This window comes from Ambystoma mexicanum, chromosome 12, assembly GCF_040938575.1.
Source record: "Ambystoma mexicanum isolate Mex_15411 chromosome 12, UKY_AmexF1_1, whole genome shotgun sequence".
In the NCBI taxonomy this organism is placed as follows: domain Eukaryota; kingdom Metazoa; phylum Chordata; class Amphibia; order Caudata; family Ambystomatidae; genus Ambystoma; species Ambystoma mexicanum.
In genome coordinates this window covers 509,190,808-509,207,439 of record NC_090936.1, presented here as the reverse complement: position 1 = coordinate 509,207,439, position 16,632 = coordinate 509,190,808, and the positions used below count along the sequence as shown (strand labels likewise).

Genomic DNA, 16,632 nt, shown 5'->3' with positions numbered 1-16,632 from the left:
GTTGTAGGGGTGCTAATGTAGTAATTTAATAAAGTTTAAGAGATTAAGGATGTCACCTTTTTCATCCACAGATAACCCTGTAAGAAGTCTGAAAAAGTTTCACAGCACACATGTTGAAAACGTCCATGAAACAATTTGTACACACGTTTTGCAGAGATCTATTTCCCCTGAGGAATGTCCAGCTTACTAAAGCTTTGGGACAGAAACATGCACATGTAGGGCAGGGTGGGGTGGGTAATGGTACAAGGGGTATTAGTACTTAAGCACACCCAGACTCCAAGAATCATTTTGCAGAGACAACTGATGATCTTGGGCCAATTTGTATACATGTTTTTTTTTAATGTAATATGTGATTATGTGTGCACATATATTATGTTATTTGATTTTATCTAAGATGATTAAGTTTTATTAGTTTGTACAATTAAGTGTTTTCTTTTTAGGCAGGAAAGTTGAAACATTGCCTGAATTACTGGCTTTACCGCATATATAGTAGGCAATCAGCATGCCAGCCCTGCCCATATCACCACAGAGGAAAAAGGTTTCGGCATGAGGTGCAATCTTCTCAAATACCACGAATCGACAAGAATTTCCCCACTATTCCGGCTTCTCCAGAATGTCACACTGTCCCCCATCACTACCACACCATTTATCATCACTAATCACATTTTCCAACTCATCCCTAAAATCCGAATTGAAACTAAACCCACACCCTGCTGTCAATACTGGTAACAGATGCAGCATGAAGAGACCAACCGCTGGGAAAATGAATACACCTTTTAGTCACAGGCATTATCAGAATAGCACAGCTCCAGAAATGCTACCCCAAATCTAATGAGAAAAGGAAAGCCACAGGTCAATGTAATGAGCATATAATGAGGTCTAATAATAGGTAACTAATTAGCATCTGTCTAGGCAATAATGAGTAAAAAAGCGGCATGACTGTTGACTGACCTACTGCCTGACGTGGCTGTCAGCGGGTGGTTCTATTAGTAGCTGAAGGTAGCGAAAATATCTGACAGGACAGAAGCAGACCAGGAGGATGTGCTCCCAGAAATGCACCCACCTGGGACTCTTGTCGGATTGCAGCACATTATACATATAGAGAGACAGTCCTGGCTACCTTGCAATGGTTCGATTTGAAAAAAAAAAATATATATATACACATTTCCAAGCTGAGTGCGGTTGGTACAGTGTAATTTTATTTCAGTGTAAACTCAGTCTTCGTGGTGGTCAGCCGACACATGTTTGGACCTCATGGGGGCGGGGATCTTTATCAAAGCTAGGTCTGATATTGTGATGTGGGGGTGTTGCCCCAGCTGTGGTCCCCTTGGGGTTAATTAGGTTCTGTGTGGTCCCAGTCTTGGGTCCTGGATGTGCCTGTGGCTGTGGTTACAGTCCCGGCAGAGAGGTTGCTGTCCTGTAGGTGTGAGAGACACCTCCAGGACCACAGCTGGGGCAACACCCCCACACCACAATATCAGACCTAGCCTTGATAAAGACCCCAGAGTGAGCTAGTGGAGGGGTTTGCGCCTGGTTGGAGTAGCTGCCTGTAGTGGCAAGGGGTTGTTACATGGGTGTTGGATCTTTGGTCCAGAAAGCAGGAAACTATCTCCAGTTGTTCGGCCTTCTGACAGGCCAGACGAAGGTCAAGAATTGAGGGATAGCCCATTGTGTGTAGCGACACTGCCGTAGTGGCGTCGGCGAGAGCACACCAAAAAACTGTGGTCAGAAGGAGTAGCCGATTTCCTAAGCAATTATTAATTCAAAAAAACATTCCTTCAGTACATGTTTGCACCTTGCCAGTGTATGCCTTAGCCACGGTCTTTTGCCCAGGTACACATATACATTCAAAGAATGTGTTTTTTGTATTAGGGCAGTTTTTGGCCAAGCGTTAATTGCACTTGCCCTGTGAGAAGATTCTATAATACCACCCCACAGTGTCATTAACTATTCATTAGAAATTGATCTGTTAAACCATATGACTTGCGATCTTGGGGCAGTTTCACACACAAACCCACATTGTATGGTGCTGGTTTCTAAAAAATGAAAGCAGGCTACTCGTGATAGAATAATCCAAACTTTCCCTACTCTGGCAGAACACTCCTTCCAGGTATCCTTGTTTTTGTGGTAGAAAAATGCCAACACATTTTTATGTGAAACTTACAACCATGTTTCCAATTCAATGAAACCCTGACGACGAAGCAGAATGTAACGTTAACACCTTAATCCATCAAGCATCAGGGTTGCAAATGCTTCTTCAGGCACAGCCTCAAAGCAGTAACACATTTTAATTATGAATTTCTGTCGCTCCCTGAGAAAATCTACCTGTAATAACCTCTATTCGCAGCCAAGTGGACTGCTTCTATGAGCTGCACATGCGCTATTGCTGGTACAACGCTCATTCATCGCCCGTTTTTTTTTCCGCTGCACTTTGCCAAATTTATTTTGCCGATAAAAAAACATTGAAACATTTGAGGGGGCATATAATGGATAGGGTCGGGTGGTGTGTAGGGAATAAATAATAGGGGAGGGAGGATTGGGACCCCCCCCCCCAAATAAAAAAAAATGTGTTGATTTTTTTGTCAAATATTTTTCGGCAACAAGTGCAGCGGGAAAAAAATCGGCTAAGAATGAACATAGAACTGAATCGCTGACCTGCCAATGATGTTGGGATACCTGCTGCCACCGGCTACTGACTTCAAGGACGCCATTGTGTGCCAAATACAGACCTGCCCATGGCTCTGCCTGGCCATTGCGGGCTGAAGCCCCCCCACTGCAGTTCTTGTGCCGATGCCCGTTTTCTAAATCCTTAACATGGGTCATCGCAAACTTCGCAATGGCTCGTCCTCACTTTCTCCTAAATGTTTTGTGCAGTGAAAACCATACAAACAACAATTCCGGATCCGTGGAAATCTTGACCAATTCCAGCACTGCCTGCATAAAGCATTTGTCACGTGACCCTGTGGTATATGTGTCAGACCGCCTCCGTAGCTTGTACCCTCTTAATGTACTCCGGAGATATATCACTCTGCGTATTGTCTACCTCAGGGCCCAAAATCTGCACTTCCACTACTCACTGGCTAGTGTCGACCCTTGACGAGTAAGACACCGTGTGCTGTGTGTATGTGGAGAGTTGAGGGGGCAAGTGGATTATTATGCCTGGTTGGTATACAGTCGTTTTTCCGCCAGTTTATTTTTTGTGTGTTTTTAATTAAAAATATTCATCGAAATGAATTGAAAAATAATAAAGGGGGTGTTTAAGGGGATAAAAAGGGTACGGGTTTAGGGGTACTGATTAAATAATAGAGAAGGGGGAACTTGGGGGGGACCCCACCAATATAAACAAAACAAACAAAACGTGATCTGTTTTTTCGATGAAAAAGTTTCGTTAAAAAAACTAATTGGAAATAAAATAAACTAGCGGCGAAAAGAATTGCCTGGCTAGTTAGTACTTTGAAACTTAAAATGTTTAGCCCTGGACTCCATCTAGTCCACCTGGTTAGATACAGGACTGTGGACCTTCTGGAATATGGTAGCACTTTCACAGCTAATGAACTGCCACCAGAAGGCTAGACCAGGCCTATGTGTTAGGACGTAGGTCATTCATAACTGAACGGCGGTTACCCGGAAGGCGTCTTTCTTTACGGTTTGCTGTTGCCAAACAAAATATGCATCTGCTTTGTCAAACGTCTATGAAATAAGCTGCTCTTGTGCATGTATTTACAAATCATCTTCTCAAAAACATTTGGGATCATAAAAAATTCAACTCCTACTGTTCATTGATTGCGTTCAACCCATGTCCGTGGGCTAAAGGCAAAAAGTGAATAGGTGCACTTTTCTGCAACCTGGCTGCTGCTCTTGAGCGAGGTGCCCATTTTTTGCATAGGAGACAGTTAATAATGGTAAGTATCTTTCTGAAGGGTTGCAGAATGCACAATACGCAGCTGCATCGTGGGTGTAAAGTACTTTAAGGTGTGCGGATAGAAGGGAGAGGGAGGTTTCATCGCAGGAGATTTGGCCAAAGCCAAATCCAGCTAATTCTTTCAGCCAAATTCGACTGCAAGTATCTGTGGGTGGTGGGAAAGGGAAATAATTAGGTTGGTGGGGCAAGGGGAGGCTGAAAGGAGGTCTTCTGCATATATATCTGCGGCCAAAGGGCTAACAAAATGTTTTGATGGATTTGGATTCAACCAAATCTCCTCAATGAAATCCCACAGAACTGGATAGAACAGCGTGTTCTAAACTTGCTAGCAGACGTTGTTTCCAAGCACTGCAAGCATCGCTTGGGTATTCTTTATAAGGCACTACATGGTGTTGAGAGAGGCATTCAAACATCTGTTTCACCCCCTGCGAGCACCTGTAGTTTCACTATTCACAGATGTAGGGTTTCTTGTACTATTCATTGAAGTGAGCCTATTTTCCACCTGTAATCCAGGCTGGACAGTGTTCTGGCCCCACAGTCTCCATTAGCAACATTCCTAAACTTAATATAGATCACTTTTGGATTGATCTGGACTACCACCAAGCAGCCCCTTTGCAGCCTCCTGCCAAGGCCACTGAGGTCCTAACTTGAACTTCTTGAAAACAAAGCCCACGTGAGGATTAAAGCCCTGCATCCATTTTGGTAGGAGGTGGACGGTACAAAGGCACCCCCGCCCTCTGGCTAACCTTCTATGGCAGGGATCTGCAACATGCGGCTCTCTAGATGTTTTGGACTACAGCTCCCACGATCCCTGGCCATTGACTCTTCTGGCCAGGGATACAGGGAGTTGTAGTCCAACACCTCTGGAGAGAGAAAGTTTGCAGACCGATGCTCTATGGCGCAATGGGTGTTTGGAGAGCAGGGATTTAACTTGCTTCCCTTTATGCAAGGTTTCCAAAACGTGGGAATTGCAATCGGCTTTTCCTACCTCCCATCCTCTTCATCAGAGCTCTCAAAACGCCAGACCCCTGAGCTCATGCCCCGGGTGAGCTGAAGTCCCATCATGCCTCCTGTTACTGGGGCGTGTGGCATCTGCTCAGCTTTATCCCTCAGAAAGACCTCCCCGTTTTCCCCCGAGACCCTACCCCCCCCATCACATCCAGCCCAGGATCTCTTGCTCATCCAAAGCATTTATTTTCATATCAAAAAGCAAATTGGAAACGTTCAGTCACATGAAAAGAAACATAGCAACATTCCTGACGTTGCATAGATTGGACTATTGGAAACAATTGCATAAACATATCCCATTTAATACTAGCAAGAACAGAAGTTCCTGGATGTAGGATGCGACTGCACGAGTGGCGCGTTATGATCAATTAGACTACGGCCCAGGGTTTTGGGCCATTTGTAATCATTCAAGTACTATTAGGCAGCACACATCACATATCCCAACATATAAGGAAGCAGGCAGTTGACAATGCCAACTCATCGCGATACCCCTTGTGCATCATGGCCATACGCAAGCGGCATGCAAAACCCGTTTTCCATCAGCCGTCTACTGGTGGCTATCTGCAGCACAAAACATGCATCAAAAGGCCCTTCCAGCCACCCCACACATCACATTAATTACATAATCTGCGTGAAGCAAATAAATAATATTCAGGACTCTTGTCACCAAGCGCATTAATGAAGGTTCAAAGCAGTGGCAGAGCTAGGGTGGCGGTGGGTGGCCCCCACAGTCCTCTGGTGCCCATTGTGTGTCCAGTGCACCCCTCAACCTCCTGCTGGCGCACTATTATCCGCCCTCCCCTGGCACCAAAAGCTGCCTCTGCTGCTGGTTCATAGTGCCTTGACTGGATCTGGGGTGTAGTTGAGCTACGCATAGACTCAAGCCTTGCACCTGGGTCTATGAGGCACGAACTAAGAGCACTGTAGAAGTGGAGGCATATAGTACAGTCTACATGCACTGCACTCGATCATGTCTATTGTGCTGGGAATATTTAATATATCTGCTCTAGAAGCAGATATATACTAAGTACAACATGAAAAACAAAACCTTGAGAAACCTCTATAACAAATGGGTTGAACCAAACAGCTTCTGTGCAGCAGACTGGCGCTTCACGAGAAATACCGTAAGCTTCCCGAGTAAGAGCATTTAACAGGGTTCTAGACCGTATATGGGGTCCTTAACACAGGGTAATGACCCACACTGCCTCTTCCATATGTTGGAAAATGCTCATTATCTCATGCTTCCACGTGCAGGGTCTATAAGGCAGTTAGCACTTAATGGCAGTAGCAATATTGGTTTTGTAGGCGCAGTGAAGTACAAATAGTTATTTCAACTCTGCGTAAATACACAAAATGTGTTGGAAATTAAATATGGTTTTATTTTGAAATATTTAAGTAACAATGTTGTGTTTATAAGGTAAGCAATTTTCACTTGTGTGTTAAAGTGGATGTTGCCTCATATTGAAGGTGCAGTGAAATAATTCCTCCTGACAAATTACATTGCCATTTCCTGAAGGCAGAGAAATGCTTTTCTGCACCCCTACCAACTTAAGTCAGAATGCAGTCAATATCAGTAGTTATGGACTGCAGGTTCCACATTCTGGTTCGCTCAGAGGTCAATAATGACGGCCATGTTCTTTACAACAGAAAAACGTGACTTCTGTGTGGGGCCCTCTGAGGACATTTGATGTTTTTTATAATGAACTCAATGGATTGTGATGAAGGGGTTTCGTGATTGGTGCATGCCAGAGCACCATACTGAGATGGATTGGTGCACCAGAAAGACGAGTTACCTTTGAACTTGTGGAAGACTGCCCAGAGTTCCGCGATGTCTGTGGCAAAAGTGATGTCTGTATCGAGGACAATCACCCGCTCCAGGTTGGAAGGTAACGTCTTAGTCAATACCAGCTTCATCAGACCATAAATTCCAGAGTAGTGCTTGTTGGGTATCCAGGACACTTCCGACTAAGGGAGGCAAAGAGAAGAGCTGCGTTAGGAAAAAAGAGAACTGGGAAAGATGGGGCAATGCTATACCATGGTAAGAAGATAGTGAGAAGGGAGAATAATAGGCAAGGAGAGTGAGTGGGAAGAGGCAAGTATAATGGAAAGAAAATGAGCAGCATTTGGCAAAAGCAACAGTTAAGCAGGAGTCAAAACAGGCAAATTGCTTTGTTCTGAATGATCTTCTGGAGAGTTGCCCAGCGCACTGCCAGAAGTTAAGATTCATTCTAAATCTTTCAACCATCACCTCGTTTGCTCTGAAAGTAAACGTGCCATCCAATCACCAGGACATGTCTTTATAACATGGTAACGCATTTATGTATTGAATGTTTGTAACATGCTGCATGCAAACAAATCCCTTAAAAGAGCATGGATCTTGGCTGACGGACCGAGAGGGGAGAGGAGTAAAGTCATGGTATGTTCGTAGCTGCGTTCCGGATATTGACGGAGGGGAGGGGAGGGAAGGGAGGACAGACAGCAATGAGCAGAGAGAGGCAGGGGATGGTTGAGAGGCTCATAGCTTAGCCCCAGTGTCGCATTCTGGATCCTTTCTGCAGGAAAGGGTGTAATGGTGATCAGAGAAGGGCAGAAGAAAGGAGGTGGCGCCGGGTTGGAGGGCACTTGGAGTTACAATGAGAGAAGAAGCCTTCGAAGATCCATGAAGGTGCGGCAGAAGGAGGTTTGCAAGAAACCAGTTAACGGCTGGAGACGGTCATGGGGCCAGGAATTATACTAGTAAAATAATCAGCGGGAGGATAAATGCCGAGCAAGGGCAGTCACACACATAGGAGTGTGGCATTTTCCACGTTCAGTGCTACCCTAGCAGCTAACCATGCCGCTCCTCACAATCCTGCATGGAAATATGGCACCAAGGACTTCCCTCCTTGGGAAGATGTGAGCGGGAGCACTGGAAGCTGTACTGTATGTCCCGCCTACATTCATTACTTGGAAACTTCATACGATGTTACACCAAACTGGTCTAACTGGGACTAAATCATGCATGGCGTGCCAGCGTCTGTGCCCAGGATTAATGGCCTGCCAGTATGTGTTTCAGCTGTTATTTGTCCACATGGAACTGTGGCGGCATACATTTTATGCTTGAACATTTTTCAGCCTCGGCATGTCTGCATGGTACTGTGACATGTACTAATGAAGTCTTTTTAATAACACTGATCTTCTGCAGACAGCAGCGCACAAAGAAAGTGAACTACCTCTCGCCTACTAAGTAATAGCGTGTAGTATTGCGCTGTTTAGAATTATTCATGTTATGGGCCTTTGACGGAATAAAGGTTGTGTCTCCCCAGCCATGGTTAAAGCCTGTGAGTTTCAAGTTATGCCCAGATATGTGCATGTGTTTGTGTATATGTGTGGGTGTGTGAAGCGTGAATGTATGCAGAATGGATATCTGTGGAGTAGGTGTTAAGATGGATTTCTGAACTCTGACTTAGTGGGCAGCGGTTCAGAAGGCCAGCCTAGTTTCTTGGAACAGGGTAACCTTCTGGACAAGCCAGACCAATCAAGGTAGCATTGGTGGCGGTCAGGACTCGGTCTCAGAGTGGGTGAGGGTGACTGAAAGACCTCAATGAGCACACAGAGTAAAGGCCACTTACAAATCACTCCCAGTCAGGTGTATATATATTAAAAATACAAATATATTTATTCAAGACCTTTGAGTTTCAACACAATAGTTATTAACAGTAACACTTTTAAACCAACACAATCCTACTAAAATACATATATACAAAACCAAGGGGCCTAAAGGATTAATGCACAAAATGGGTCCACAACCTAGAAAAGGGAAGGAAGCAGGTAGTGCAAAGAGTCTTTAGGCAGTTCTGCAGTAATCACAATCCTAACTGAAAGGCAGTCCAGTCCCTAAGAAGAGGGGAGCCTATTGCTCAAATGTCCTTGCAATGCTGGCACACGCAGTAGTGCAGATGGGCGAAACCGGGGTCTCTTGAAGGGTCTGTAGCAGCTCAGGAAGGTTGGTGAAGTGATGCAGAATAGGTTCCCACTATTCGTGGAGGGTCTTCCCGTGAGCGCAGAACAGGTTCCAGGAGTTGGGAATAGATCAATAGCTCAGGCTATCTGTGGAAAGGAGAGGGGCCCTCAGGGACCACATGTGTGTAAAAATGGATGGATGTGCTAGGGGCCACCGGTAAGGGTCGCAGTTATTCACCAACCCCTGGTGCACTCCAGACCAAATTTCAGCAGTCGAGTCCACTTCGGTTGTAGGTTCAAATGCAGCAATTCTGCGGCTCTCAGCAGCGAAGTTACAGCATTGATTCCCAAATGGGACAGTGGTGATTTCTCCGCTCCTGGTGGATGGTACAGGCCAGTTTCACTGTAGCAGGCTTCAATCAATGCACTTGCAAAGTTCGTCACCCCGGCTGGGTGACACGGTAACTGCGTGTACTCCGGTTCGGGCACTCTCTCTTTACTTCAGATCTGGGAAAGCCAAGTGTACGAAATTCAGTGTGAGAGTGCCGTGAACACAGAGCTTGAGATGCACCAAGTTTCAAGGGCCTCCTTGAAACGGCAGAGGTATCAGAGCAAAGGTCCTGAGCAAGCAGGTCAGCCCAAGGTTGGCCCATTTACACTTCCGAGAAGGCTTACTTGCAGGGTTTGATGAAGGTGCCAAGAATAGTTAGTCCCACTATTCCAATGGGTTGAAGCGCCTTCGCAGACCTTCTAGTTCGATCAGATGCAGAGGGGTCCAGCAGGAAGACAGCGGGCTCAGGGCGCCAAACCTTCCAGCGGGTCCCCAGAGGTTCCACGACTCAGCTTCTTGGTTTCAGGATGCTTGGATCCTATCCTTCGTTCAATGAGAACTCGAGATCGACCAGGTATGGGTGTTTGGAACCTTCTCTTATCCAGAATCTCCTTCACACCAAAACAAAGAGGACTCAATGGGAGATCTGCTCAAATACAGGCACACCATACATGGACAAATAATGGATCATGGTGGTCCCAGGCATTCGCAGCACACCAGACTCTCTGGCACCCAAGATATGTTTTGGAACCAGACAGTCTAACCCACATCCTGGAAGCACACACACAAGACATGCAGAAGCCCGCAAAAGCTTGGCCTTTCACAGGAAAATGTATGCCCAAATAAGGACTGACTCAGGTCGGCTCGACCTGGGGAAGGTGAAGGGGCAAGATGGCCAAAGGACCAGACAAAGAACTTTGTGGCATGGCCATATTGGAGCCAGGCCACCTATTCGTGCCATATGCAGTAAACACGGTTTACCTGTCAGGAAAGGGTTAAAATACATAAAAAGATAAGCTGCCACCAGCCCTGTCCAAGGCACATTTGCACTTCTCTTAAAAATTCCCTTGAGAGTATCTAGGGCCTTTAGAAATGACAGGAAGACCCATGTGCACTATACTGGAAGGTACATTGTGCACTTGCAACATGTTGCAGAAAGGTTTCAACATTGACAAGGACTAAGGGAAACAAAGTCTCCCAGTACTGACTCTCTTTAAGGGCATGTCAATTTCCCCATAATTAAGTGAGCGAAAAGCCCAGGAGAGTGCAGCTGAAGGCTGTGCTCCTCTGGCAAAGTCAGACTATGGTGTATAACAGCAGCAGAAAGTTGGGGGGTACACAACTGGAGGGAAAATTACACATGCAATGGAAATCTTTCATAACAGTAGGTGGTGGGTGATCAGGTCTCCCACTACTCCTTTTGACCAGTATCACTGAGCATTGAAAGTATCAAGATTGGCTGGTTACTAGTGCTTCCAAGACACAGACCATCCTCACACTTTGGCCCACTGTAATCACCAGAAACCCCTTCCGCTTGAAGTACTTCTTTGGTCCAGCCCAACTGTACCAGTTGAGGACCTTGTTCACAATTATCATACCTTGAATATCCACATACTTGTGACAAAATGATTACTGCCCTGCACGATTATAGGGATGAATAGTGGTCATACCGCATCCTCAGCCCCACACTACTTAGCCAGCAGCGATTCCAATCCTACAGCTTGAGAGGTATGCCACCTTTGCCTTTGTGTGGTAGTGCAGGCTATATCTTTAGGAGGGGTGTGAGCTCATGACAGTAGCACCCCTAACAACTTAAGTACAAAAGAATTTCCAATCAAGGTTCTATAAAGATATAGACTTTCGCTCAAACAATAGAATGTAAAGAACTAATCAGAAAACACTAGAAAATCTCACACCTGTAAAAGATGAGTGTGGGTGTTCAGGAAATAAATGGCCAATAACTCAACGTTCAAAGTTCAGTTCTTGAAGAAAACGGTTGAAAGGCCTGGGGTTTAAATTCCCTCTGGCCCTTTAAAGGGGATTAGGGGGCAGGATCTCTTCAAATTCAAAAGGGGTCCAATCCAGATTGTTTTAGCAAGTGTCATTTGCCTTATGACATCACAGGCCAAGTGCCTTGACTGCAGCAAATGGAGGAGGCAGTAAAAGGAAGAGAGCCCTAACAAAAAACAAGATGGTGGGTACCTTCCCGCAGCCCGTCTCTCCTCTCTGGTTACTCTATATAACTCCAACCCCTGCCCACCCCTGCGGACTATGACACCCTCCCTTCAAGTGGTGGGAACAATTAGTACACAGTCCTGCACGGAGCTTATGAAATGTGTGGGCTTCATCAAGAGTGAGGGCTCATCTGTGCCTTGACTTGATGCAGCTTCCAGTGCTTTAAAATTTACCGAGATAATTTGGTGAGGGACTCTTCTGAAATCGTGGTTCTTCCACCAGGTAGAGGGGCTTGCTGGAGCCGAGTCATTTGTCCTTTTGTATGGGTTCCTGGGGAGTCTTGCATGGTCACCAAGACTGCTCCCAGCTTTTCCATCAGCATGGTCCTTCCTTGTCTTGAGTACCGAAGCAGAGGTAATTCCTTAGGAAGAAGCTTGAAGTCCAACACCTGATTGTATCCAGAACTTAGAGGTCATTACGGAGACCAGAACCTCCAACTTGTGGGATCCAGCTGTCAAATGAAGCCACCTTTGCACACGTGATCCCTGGGCCCCAGGGCTGCAACCTAAGGTGAGAACAGTTGTCCCCAATGGCATAGGCTTACCTGTAGTCATTGGTTATCTTTGTTGAAGTTTGAGGGCCTTTGTCTGTTTTCCTCTTTTGCAAAGAATAGGGTATAAAGGCTACTTTTTCAGCCACATTTGCCTTAGCTTTAGTAGTGGATCTGGATCAAAAGAATCTCACATGGTGCCCCCATAGACTCTTGGAATTGGTGGTTGCCGTCCTCGTTTAAGGAAGACCTGTAAGTGTGATTTTACCAATTGTGTCACAGTAACCATGCATGGCTATTGTGTTAAGGCAATGAAATCCTATGGCAGAAATTGTCTAACTTTTAACCTTCCTCTCTGTACCTAAAACTGACCTCTTACCTGAGGCTATTGATGGACAATTAGAATAGGGTTGGTATTCTTAAGTTAGTTTTGCCTTGTGCTGGTATGCCTTATAACATCATAAGGCTTGTGATATAACTGAACGTACACCCCAAATTTAACCTATGTAACTGCATTCCTTGTTAACACCTGTTTTGATTGAAAGTGTGGCTGGTATCCCAATTGGATACTGATGTTCTGTATTATATCTGTAGTACTGTGTTTACATACCTTGTAGTTTACTGAACTTATTGGTTGACAACCATTTTCTATGTGATCTGTAATTTATACCAGTCTCCTCCCCTCCTCGGTCTAACCCTTAATGCTGAGCCGCTGTACCAGTGAGAGATTGATTAACCTTGGTGGAAACAACCCAGGTCCACTAAGGCTGGTCTTAAAGAGCCCTACACCAATAGTGATTCTGAGAATACACTGCAACAGCACAGAAGCACCATCTCCTTCAGGATGAGCCCACCCTTGTCAGTCAAGGGCCTGAATCTAGCCAACCCCCCATTAATCCAGGCAACACAATAAAGAGTGTTAGCATCTATGAGTGCCACCTAGTCTTGGCAACAAGGTGTTTATAAGGTGATAATGAGTAAACATGCTCTTAACGAGTGACACAAGCAGTAAATAAATGCATAGATCACATGCCTGCATGGAACTATAGCTTGCATGATGCGATGGATGACCGGCCAGACTGCAAGCGTATCATACAGTGTTTGTTTGGTTGGGGTTATCCACAAGCTCCTGGTTCCTTCTTCAATGGGTGGTAAGGCCCCTGCTCTGATTTGGTATTAGACACCAAAAAGTGTAGTGAATGCCATCGCAAGTGGAGAAAAATAATGCACCCCACCCTTGTATTCACCCCAGGTCACTCCATTCTAAACTGTGAGGCGAACTGGCCCAGTCTTAGTTTACAAATAGAAAAAAAGGCCAGAACATGCTACTGCAGAAACGCTCAAATGCCTACTCATTTATCGCAGGAGAGATATCCTATAAGTAAATACAGATTGGCACACTGATAGTGGCGACAATGTAGTATATAAACTATGACGGAAGTGGAGGCTAGAGGGATTAACAGTATCTAAGTGCAGCAACAAAAGACCCTTGAAGGTAGACGCTGATCAAAAAATGTGAAAGGACAATGTTTGTGCCATTGTCTAAACTGCCAGGAACCAAAGTGTTAATCCAGTTTTACACGAGAATCAGATCTGACTTAATGAGCCATGCAGAGTCCATCCCATTCATCTTAGCATTGGGCAGCAAGTCCCCAGTCTAATTAGGAGAAATGCAGTGTGGCACTAGAACAATGCCACCTAATTTGCTTATGTAAATGAGCCTAATTAGGCAAGAAGCTGAGCGCGTTCAGGTAAGCAGGGCCCTGTGGGACTGAGGTAAAAGTCCAACCGAAAGCAGGGGCAGTAGCGGCACGCCCAGGCTCCACGCGCACCGTTAGAAGACCTCTCTGTGTCGATGCCACCCTTGCTCTTGGCCTTTCGCTGCAATTAGAACTGCAGAATCCTGAACGACTTCCAAAACTATGAGCACGATGTGCACCTGAGTGTGAGGCTCTTGGCTCAGAGAGCAGCACATTCAAGAAGAAACAAAGATGCTGGCAATAGCACACCAATATTTTAGACTACCATGGGTCATTTGGCAGAAATGACTGTACCAGGCACCAGCCAGGCAAGTGCATCACGACATGCCTGGAAACAACTAATGAGAGCTAAAGGGAAGAAGCTACACTTCCCCTGGGAAACTGCCATGGCAGTGCTGCATGAAAGCCAGCATGGAGTGACTGCACCCGAGGCCATGTTAGAAAGAGTCCCTTTATGCCTTGTCCCTGTTCATTTCATCTTCTCTCTTCTCTTGCTTCAAGCCCCAGAAGCAGTCATTTGGCAACTCCTGTTTTTTCACAAGTAGAATACATGACAGGTGGAAATGAGGTGCCTACCCCTAGCTCTAACTAAAGACAGGAGTAAAGGTCATGGTGACACCATGATGAACCCCTTTAAGACTTCATCATCAAAAGTCCCCAATGTAAGGCTGCGGCTATCAGCTATCGATTGGCAACCCCTGGGTCAAATGCTAAAGCATTAGTCACAAAAGATGGAGAACAGTGTCCAAGTAAATGAAACTATTAGAACTGCCCTACCAAATCTTGCATCGGGCCCGGTGCCAGGGTAGTCATTGTAATCCTTACTGGTGGTGTGTATGCACAGAGGGACATGAGACTGCTGGACTAGTTTCCACCTTAGGAATCTAGTCCAAGACATACGTGAATGCTGTTTTGCTCCTGAGAACCCATGTACATAGTCAATTGCAACAACACACAGCAGTGAAAGAAATGCACAATACATTCAAGGTTTGCAAGTAAGTACCAGATTCACCCTATGGCCATACACAAATGACCAAGGGGTACACTTTGTTTCGTCCTTCCACAGCTCTTTCTTATATCAGTCTTGTAAAGCTCAGTCTCTATAATGATAAATCCTGATATGAGGGGTTTGGGGGGTATCCGGGCTATTAATAGCCCACCAGCCCGAGAAGATTGGGCCTCAAGAGTGCTCTGGCCGATTACCAGCCCTGTCCGCCCCTCATGGTGGAGTTTATCGTGATTAGCACCCTGGGATTCCATCTAGAGTGCTAATTGTTTTAAAGTATTTTTTGGATGGTAGATGGGCTCCATGCATAATGCGTGTTCGTAATCTCCTGCTGAAATAAAACACAAAGAGGGCCACCATGATGGAAACTATAAAAACAGTGCTTTATTTGTGGGGGTGTTTGCCAGGGTGCAGCCCCAGCACTTATTTCTGAGCCCCACCACTTATTGTCTCAGAATTAGTTTGATTATGATGTGATGTTTTGGCAACTTCATTGTTTGAACTGTCCGGCATGGTAGTCAAACATCTAGCAACTACAGTGTGCAATGGCTAGGGTCTCTGCATCCTGGGACAGCTCATTGTTGTTATTCATGAACCTGATGATTCAGGTGGGCAAGGTAATGCTAGCTATACGTTTTCAGGGCGAACAATAACAGGTGGCAGTCAATTTGCTGTGCCTTTGGACAGGAGAATGACTATGCCAGGGGCGCCAACACAGGGCAAAGGACAGGGAAATGGTCAATGCCCAAGAGCAGTGCCCGTCATGAGTGCCAACCTACACAGAAGGATCTAGCTGCAGGGCAGTTCATTACTTCAGTTATGCTTTGTCATGAATTTGCTCATCAATTTTCTATGGTAGGAAAACACAGTTGCTCTTTTTCTGTGTATAGATGGTCAACATTTTACACTTGTCACTTATAGAATCAGAGCCACATGTTAACAATGGTGCGTTTTAAAAAGCACGTACATATTTCCCTTTCTTCAAGGCACAGCTAGCACGTTGAGTTATTTTGTCTTAGGTTATGCGCTTTCTACCTAAGAGGTTTCTAAGCAAAGACCCGGGATTCGAAAGACGAGCGCATTACCACGGAGCTATACTGTGCCTTGGGTAGTGTATCCATCAGCCACCGAAGAGCCGGTGAGAATTACAGCTTTAACCTCAAACATCGTGGGGAGTAGCCCCATAGGTGGTGGCAACAGTGGATTGAGAGCTGCCCGCCCTGATGCGTAACAGGCATTCTCGAAAATATTTGGACCCTGACACTTTTTTTTTTGCAAATTAAGCACTATATTCATGGGGGGAGTGAGTCACTTTTCTATTTCCATGGCAGGAGGCAGGCAGCTGAGAAAACGAAAGTGGTGAGGAAATTAGGTAAGTGGGGTTTGAGGGTTTGCAGGATTCGGTGGGGATCTGGAGGAGGGTGTGTAAGAGAAATGACAAAGTGGCCTAGGTTTTTCCCCCCCCAAAAAAAGGGAGCCCACCAAGGGGAGACACTCGGTTGGCCGAGAGGTTGCGGGCGCTTACTGTGAAATCCTCATCCCAAGCAGACAAGCAGCCCATCCCTTGTGTTGTCTGCTCCACCCTCTACCCGTAGGCATGCCCTCACCAGATCCCAAACAGCAACATGCACGGGAACCGCAGGCAGGCCTTCTTGAATTATGGCCCCAGCACCTGGAAAGCCCTGCGCATCCAAATGGGAAAAGCTCCGTCTCCTATCACCTTCAGAAAGAATATTAGACTCCCCCATTCAGACACCACCCCTTGGGAACCAGGGCTGCCAATGAATTCACCCACCAGGAATGCCTCGGAGCCGGGCCAAACCCATTTAGATCTTCGGAAATATTCGTCTCTTCCACCTTCCACGAAGCTTATACATAATCTTAACAACCATCTCCTTCCAACCCTGCCTCCTTTGTTTCTCTCCTTTTAAATATGTG

The 16,632-nt window shown here is 45.7% G+C and overlaps 1 protein-coding gene across 3 annotated transcripts in view; it reads right to left on the bottom strand.

Moving 5' to 3' along the window:
* Positions 1-16,632, bottom strand: part of LARGE1 (LARGE xylosyl- and glucuronyltransferase 1) — a 1,248,067-nt gene that overhangs the window by 498,148 nt on the left and 733,287 nt on the right. For all 3 annotated transcript variants that reach the window (XM_069628785.1, XM_069628786.1, XM_069628784.1), the window contains one exon: positions 6,724-6,895. In XM_069628785.1, the coding sequence (XP_069484886.1) occupies positions 6,724-6,895 (172 nt within the window). The remainder of the gene's footprint in view (positions 1-6,723; positions 6,896-16,632) is intronic.